The sequence below is a fragment of the Priapulus caudatus genome, unplaced genomic scaffold (genome assembly GCF_000485595.1).
Source record: "Priapulus caudatus unplaced genomic scaffold, Priapulus_caudatus-5.0.1 Scaffold1259, whole genome shotgun sequence".
Lineage (NCBI taxonomy): Eukaryota > Metazoa > Priapulida > Priapulimorpha > Priapulimorphida > Priapulidae > Priapulus > Priapulus caudatus.
Genome location: NW_014578320.1, coordinates 25,775 through 34,237, shown reverse-complemented (window position 1 = coordinate 34,237; position 8,463 = coordinate 25,775). Strand labels below are relative to the sequence as shown.

The 8,463-nt window shown below is 43.3% G+C and overlaps 1 protein-coding gene across 1 annotated transcript in view; it reads right to left on the bottom strand.

The window, feature by feature from the left end:
• Positions 1 to 341: 341 nt before the first annotated feature.
• The window catches only part of LOC106816002, a 15,034-nt gene continuing 6,912 nt past the window's right edge, over positions 342 to 8,463 (bottom strand). Inside the window, exons 3-6 of the mRNA XM_014820534.1 lie at positions 6,172 to 6,547; positions 3,421 to 3,503; positions 2,563 to 2,639; positions 342 to 408 (exon numbers count right to left, since the gene is read on the bottom strand). Coding sequence (XP_014676020.1) covers positions 342 to 408; positions 2,563 to 2,639; positions 3,421 to 3,503; positions 6,172 to 6,535 — 591 coding nt within the window. The 5' untranslated portion in view covers positions 6,536 to 6,547. The remainder of the gene's footprint in view (positions 409 to 2,562; positions 2,640 to 3,420; positions 3,504 to 6,171; positions 6,548 to 8,463) is intronic.

Here is an 8,463-nt window from a genome sequence, read left to right as displayed (position 1 = left end):
CCTTCGCCTATTAGTCTACTTCTGATAGTCTATATATATTATTATATATTATTATCTAAGTAGTATGGTATATATCAGGGTCAGTAATAATTTACATGTGATTATTACTCCTTTTATACTACTTTTGTTGTATTATTTATTCCTGACTATATATTATATATTATATACAGGGATGATATTGGATAATTTAATTTTCAGCTGAAATTTTAGTAGCAACAGAGGAGCGAGCAATGCCGAGGACGTAGGTCATTCGCCATGCTAGGTGGCGTCCGGTATAGGGAATTGTTTAAAAGAATGGCTGCAATTTGGTCAACTGCCATGTCTAAGCGTTTCTGAACACATTATAGGGGACTCTTGAAGTCACCAATGTCAAAGAACAACGACATATCAATAGGAATCAGTGGGGGCCTGAAAATAGTGCAATTTTTTATCTAATGTCTAGACATAATGTCTTTCTTCTGTGTTCCACCCGTCGCTTGCATTGTTTTCTCGACATAGCGGCTGCTTGCCTGCGACGAGATTTGAAGTAAACAAACACCATGCGATGAACATGTCAGTGCATGTCATTGCACACAAATGCACGCCAGCAACATGTAACCGGCCCCAGGCAGCATGGTCAGTTTACTTTTGATCAGCTACCTGCAATGTTTGCCCCTCTACTGCAGCCTTCGCCTCGTGAACGAGGATTTTCTTTTTGGTACGCAAAAACAAGCATACACCTGTATTACTTCGCTGTCAGCCTAGCTGTCTCACTCTACAGTTACGTTCAGGCTGCTGTTGAGCGGTATGATAATTTAAATTGTATACATTGTTAACCCCCTCCCATTTCTCACGAATTAGACGTTTCACAACATCGACCTCCTGCGACTGGTCATCGCAGATTTCCGCGGATCGCGGGAGGAATCTCATCCCAGTGCTTATAATAATTTTATATATATATAATATATATATACTTATAGTGTTATACATACATATCTATCACTTTCTATACATACAAAAGTAAGGAAGGCCACTTTTGGCCTTCCCCCTTGACAGATAGTTATACGGTAAAACTGTCTCTTGAAACCATGGATTTCTGCCACTGCCAATGGCCTAGCAGTCATTGTTGTGATCTGTAGTGGCCTCAATACGTATAGTTAGTATATGATTGATAATTCATTGGCGATCTCTATAGTTGCACATGTGCTAGTATAGTATAGTTTCATCTACAGTCCAGTTCGAGATCCAGTTCCAGTTGCTGCATTACCTGCGGAGGGGCGGGGGGGGGGCTAACATGTTTCGACTGGAGGAAGTCGTATTGGCGAGCATGCGACGAAAATTCGGCTCGAGTGTAAGTTATTTTTACTTCATTTGGATCTATTGATAAACTTTTACCGTATCTAGTATTATACTATATTATATATATATATATATATATATATATTATATATTTTACTACATCATAGCTACATGAATATTCGCATTCTTGCTTTCGGGAATCGTGCCACCCATGCTTCACAACCTTCACAAAACTCCCGCACTCGTCCGCCTCGACACGAACAACCACTATCCACAAAGTCGAAGATCCAGTGTATCGTATCGTCGACCCCTGAATGTCGGCCCGTAACCGCGAGTGTGCATCAGCGTTGCCTATGTTCAGTGGGCGACCGCCGTCGTGGCCCCGACCTACTGCGCGAGAGCGCAGTATGAACGCCAAGCGGGTTTTCCACTGTGTTCGAAGCTGGCGGCGGGAGACAAGACACGGCCTTGCAATGGCGCAGCCCTCACGCACACACACACACCACAGACACGCAACACGCACAGCACGGCATGCACGCACGACCACGCACGCACCACGCTACAACACACAACGCACACACACATGCTAAGGACTTCATACTAACCACATCCCCCCCCCCGCCACGACACGCCTCGTGTGCCATGCACCCTCTTCACAGCAGCACCGAGAAAAACACGGTGTAACTCCTTCTTACTGCTGGCCATTCACCAACGTCTACTCAGACGTCAATAATTTTATGATTATCGGGGCGCGCATTGTGGGGGGTTTTGCGCGTGCCGAGTGGCGAATAAAGATCACTACCAGTTAACACCACTACTCGTGCATTCGTCTTTGATATCCTTGGTATTCCTTCCTTGCTAACTCATGAAACCCGCTACAGACGATCCCACACTTTTTGCTGAGCCAACTGTCGTGAAGTTTATCTGAATCTGTAGTCCGAGCGGTGACGCAATGACCCGAGTATGCTAGAAGGGGGTTCGGGGGCATGCCCCCTTTCCTCGGCAATTTTTTTTGATTCCCGAGATGCCCCCAACTACATGACGAATAAGTTCTCGGGACTGAATATTTGCCTTGCTAAAATATTGTAGTTATTTTCATATCATGTTACTTCAATGTCACTGAAAGAAACCACCTTGAAATATTCTCAAAAACGTCTTTTTTTTTCGATCGCTTAATAAAATCGTCAGTTGTATGCCAACTGCGTCGTAGTGCGTCAAAATGCAATACGAATCGCTATAAAAATACGGTATCGTAGGGGTTCGGATCTCTGCGCTACAGCTTACCGATGATTTGTACAGGGTAGCGAGAGACGTCGGTTCGTGTTTGCCTGTACTCCCCCCGAAAACCGACGAGACTTGTCCTGCACATGGATGAGATGCAAACTGTCACGTACACGAATGATCAGGCTGCTTCACCCACACATTCATGTATACATTAATCCTGGTAGCAACTATAAGCTGAACTATATATCGTAATCAGGAGTGGATTTAATAGGCGCCATGGGTAGGTGTAACATATGTTTAAAACCTATGTAAAACATATGGGTACTGTAAATATGTAAAACATTATTTATTTTTATATTCATTTTTTCCAACTTATAGTATATATATATAGTATAAAATGATACCATGCATATTTAGCAGTTAGTAATGTATATAGTATAGATATATATATTATATATCTTATATATTTAAGCATATGTGTGTATATATATATTATATATATATATATATATATATACATATATATATATATATATACACACACGTACGTGTGTGTGCTTATCTAATCTATGGTACCGTTTTATGTCAATCATGGCAGCATACTTTGGTAGCATTTTAAAAAGTCATTATGATGTCAACCAAAGGAAACGAAGATGAGGAAACGTGGTGATAACTAAGCTACCAAGTGCCTTACGCATGCAAGTAAAACCAATGCTATTTATTCACATACTTTTCATGAAAGCTGAGGCAACAATTTCACATTATTTAATTGAACTACGTGAAATATTATTTAATATATATGCATGTCGCATGTTGATAATCTTACAGCACGGTTGGAAATAAAAGAAAATGCAGATAAACACATATAGACTGAATTCAATTTGTAAAAATCAAATCCATCAGTGCTCAGAGAGTGACCTTATATGGAAGAATAGTGTGTTCCCATGGCGACGGTGGACTCTCCCCCTGAGGATGTTTGATCTCCGTCCATGTGTCTGAAGCTGAACAAGTGAATGTCAGTTAACAAGCAGAGTTAGACATAGTGCCAAGGGTAGAATTTCCCAAGCTTATATGTATTCACTTTTTACTTTGTGAATGTGAATAAAAAAAATTCACTAAAAATGCGACATCTTTTAAATCGGTCTCAAGGAAAATAGATTATAATCTAGACGTACATGTCATTAAAGTCCATGTCTTAAAATAATTCTGACTATATACATATATATATAATATCATTATATTATATATAAATATATTATATATATATATATATATATATACTAGCTATTACCCGTCCTCCAGACGGGGTTGAGTACGGTCTGATTTGAGGATGGCGGTTTAACCATTTATCTCTCACTTTTATTTGAGGATGTATTTACAGTAAACGAAAAATACTGATATTTAGACTCGAGTCATATAGCAATATTTGTTTAAAAAATTGTATCAAATATATATATAAAATCTGAAATTTTACCTTTAATCGACACACATTTACTTATTTAGATATTATTTTTGAAAATATCATTCTGGTTAGAAGCATCAATAATAAGTTAAATTCTTAAAAAAGAAGCACAAATGCAGTGAGTAATTTTGAAGATCTATTTTCTCGAAAGTTAGTGGATGGCGCTGCAGGGTTACACCTCCCATTGTCAAATATTTGCACACACACGCGCACACACACATCACACACACGCGCGCACGCACGCACACACACATACACGCAACACACACACACACACACGCACACGCACCGCGCGCGCGACGCACGCACGCACATACATACATACATACATACATACATACATACCTCATACATACATACATACACAGGCCCGTAGCCAGGAGGGTTCGGGGGGTTCGAACGAACCCCCCCCTCCGAAGCCCTCACCCCCAGCAAAAAAAAGTTTTTTGAAAATTTGCAAAATTTCACCTCAGGTCGCTCCATTTTAGTGTAAAATTGCAAAATCTTCATCGTGCGGAGGGTGAACAGTGAACACCCCCTCCCACACCCTCCCCCGCTCGCGTCGCTTGGCTCCTTCGCCTGGTCGCTTCGCGCTCCGGACTCCCTGGACCCCCCCTTGCTCGCGCAGAAAACGCATTTGAGGGGGTCTAATATAAAAAAATTTCTGGGGGAGGGCTCCCCAGACCCCTCTTCGGGTGCTCGCAAATTTTGGGTTATGGTTAGACCCACCCCTGGTACAAATCCTGTACACCCCCCTGCCGAGCAAATTGCCTACATTGAAAAATGAACCCCCCCCCCAATATAAAGCTGGCTACGGGCCTGCATACACACATACATACATACATACAGCCGCACGCACGCACGCACGGTTTGTCTTAAATTTTCGCCTCACAGCTGTGCGTGGCAGTGGGTGGCTGTTTATACACCGCAGCCGCAATGGCTTTGGTGTGTGCGTTCGTGCGTGCGTTTTAGTGTGGCTTGCTATGCTAGGTGAAGGCTCCAGCAAATTAAATGATTAATTAATTATAGTATACCTTTAATCTACATTTAGTATAGCTATCTTGTCATTAAAACCCGTGAGAAAACACATTAATACTTTAACACAATTTCAAAAGGTTATGGTATATATAGTGTGGCATGTGTGTGCTCTAACTTAGACAATCGAAACGGCGTTTAAAAATGTGAGAGCATTGGGAGCCAGGTAAGCGCGGGCACGGTTACACCTCCCGTTGTCAAATATTTGCACACGCGAGCACGCGCGCACACACCGTATTCACACACATACGGGCGTGCGCAACCACATACGACATTTACACAAACACGAGCGCGCACACACGCACACACGCACGCAAATTTTCGCCTCACAGCTGTGCGCAGCAGTGCTTGGTTGCCTTGGTTGTTTATACACCGCAGCCGCAATGGCTTTGGTGCGTGCGTGTGTGCGCATGCGGATTTGGCGATCTTAAAAGTTGGTGCGGGTTTCCGATGAATGCCGAAATTTCTTCGGGCACATAACTTTTTAGAAAATTGCCTCCAAAAGTCAGTTTACGATCGAAAAATCGCGTTCTAACGTAGCGGAATGTATTCGGGACGTCCAGAAGGGGCTCCAGCGCGATTTGCGTGAGCACACGTGGCACGGTTTCAGAGGAGATACGGAAAACGACACTTCGGCTCTTTCTACTATTATATAGTAGATAATATATATATATACAATTTCGATGTCTTTGGTTTCTATCTAAAAACCAGTCCTGATTTTGACAATGCCGAGACACGCGCGGCCATGACGCAATCCATGCACAAACAGTCAAACACGCACGCATGTAGTATGCACACACGCGCGCACACCCACAGAGTCACATGCTCGGGGCGACGCGCGTTGCCGCCCCGCACTCTCCCCGCTTGGCACTATATCTAAACTCATTTAGTACACCCTTAACTTCATTCATGCCAATTCTGGTGCTTTTACCAAAAAACCCACAATTTTTTCACATATCTGTCCCACTATATCACTTGACGAGCCTTGCCCATGCTCATTTCCCATGACAAAACATGGAAAATGTGCAAAATATTCAGACTCGTAAAAAATTTTCCCCAAAGTGGATTTTTTATATGTTTTCCTATGACACATCCAGCTCATCTGGTGTAAAAATCGTCTTTATACCATTTTTTCCCCGTCAAAATGCTCTACTACCAGACTACTCACTCACCCGGATCGTATCTCCACAGGTCCCTCAGGGGCATCGTGCCGCTGCGGCCGCCGTGCACGTACACATGTCTCCCGTGTGTGCACGCCGCGTGCTTGTACCGCGTCCGCGGCCTCCCGCTCTGCTTCTCGGAGTCACGTTCTGGCTTTCCGGAATCCCGTTCCGGCTTTCCGGACTCCCATTCCGGCTTTTCGGAACCCTGATCCGGCTTTTCGGACCCCTGTTCCAGATTTACGGACCCCTGATCCAGCTTTCGGGACTCCTGTTTCGGCTTTCTGGATTCCTGTTCCAGCTTTGGGGACTCCTGATTCCGTTTTCCGGGCTCCTCCCATGCGTAGCGAGCGAGCCTCGGGTCCGAGATGCTCATGCTAAGTATGCTCTGCACCAAGAAAAGGAAGAATCGGTTGATACTTGCTGGACAGAATTGTCATTATTTAAACTCCTGTTATATATATATATATATATACACACACGAAGACACGCAGGAACTGCACACACACAATATGTGACTGAAAATTGGATCATATTCATGGCAATAAAATATTTTATCCTAAGCATGCATGGTTCGCCCCTTCAACGTCGCCTTCCTATTTAAAATTAATGCGACAGTGCCCGACGCTCCTCATACAAGTGTACAAATGTACGTGCGTTCTATATGCACGAATTAACTATGAAGAGAGAGAAGAATGGAGTATTGACACAAAATACCACAATGTCCCCATGACTAATACAAATAGACTATCAACACCTTGGAAACATGTGTCTCGAGGGATCTGTTTTTACCCCGACCGCTAGCAAGGATATAATAGTTCTTTTATGCAGAACAAATAACGAAAAAATTTTGTAAAGTCAACAACATTTCTACGTAGTAAAGTGAAAGCTCGATTTAGTGAAAATGAAAGAATTTAAAACGCTGTGCTATATGCCCGTAGCCCGCACGGTCTTCGATTTCCTAAATGCCGCGTCTCCTAACGCCTAACACTAAACGCCTTGTGACTTGAGTACCGGCTGAACAATAAAAAACTGCCGGCAATTACGATATCGGAAGACCGTGGCCCGGCAGCCGTCAGATTATATGCCGGCTGCTGTCGATATAATAGCCACCTGAATTTAAAACGCTAGTAGTATTTCAGCTCGGTTGAGGAGCTACATGTAGGCAAATGAGCGTCAAAAGAGTCATATATGCGAAAAGCTGAAAGTCAGCGAGGGAGGTCATATATCGAACATCCGAAGAAAGAATTCGAAATTATTTAAGATGGTTGTAAGGGGTTTAACAATATCCTGGGATAGTAAGTAATTGCAATATATTTTGAAAAACTCGATATATCTGCGATAGAAAAAAAATAAAACAAAAAAACAAAAAAATAAGCAACTTCCGGATATCATATTTTTACGATACGGTGGTATAACAAGAAATAGAACACTTGACACTTGACTTTATGTCTATATTGTTAAGCTTCAAAAATAAATGCCTTGGCGGTGTACTATATTTACAAAACCAATGCCTGCAACGACGCTAACTGCATGATCACTGCGCGTACTACGTGCGGGCAACACTGTGAGGCGAGCCCGTCAACCAGGAGTATATATATATATAGCCTATGCTCGCCTGAGTGCCCGCGCGCAGGCGCGCGCGGTGATACAAGCTGAAGCGAGCGCGCCATATCGTCAACAAACTATTTTAAGCTAGTTTGGCGCGCTCGGATCGAGTGGACTGGACATTGATGCGGCAGTGATGCCGAGGCGAGCGAGGATGACACTTTGTGTCCTCAATACAGCTAACGCGCAACTCCCTTTGAAATTTTTACTAGGTGACCCATCACAGTAACAAATAGCTGATCTCAGTAACCTACGGCCATTCGCTCAGGCTAGAACGGTTTCCTACGATGAGTTGGCACAAAAACGAAACTAAACATGTCCGTTTAGCGGACTGCCTACGTTACTTCTGTTGCATTTTCGCATTTCGTAATCAGATAAGACCCGCCCTTCTTCCGTTGATGGCAGAATGGGCTCATCACCGACGGGCCATTTCCCTATACCCGCTGTCGTTTACTTTTTTCGTAAATAATGAAAATGCCGGCCGATCTAGACTAGTACCCGTGTCACACCTTTCCTCGCAAGTATCCTTCGATACACTGACACTGTTAGTGTACGGTGGAACCTGTCGACCGGGTATCATTCTAGGCCGATCCGCAACTGCACTCAGTGACACCTTCGTACACTACTTGGAATATTCGTAGATGAGCCCATGAGCGAGGAGCCGCCATCGTCGTGAGTTTGGGCCGATTCGATGCA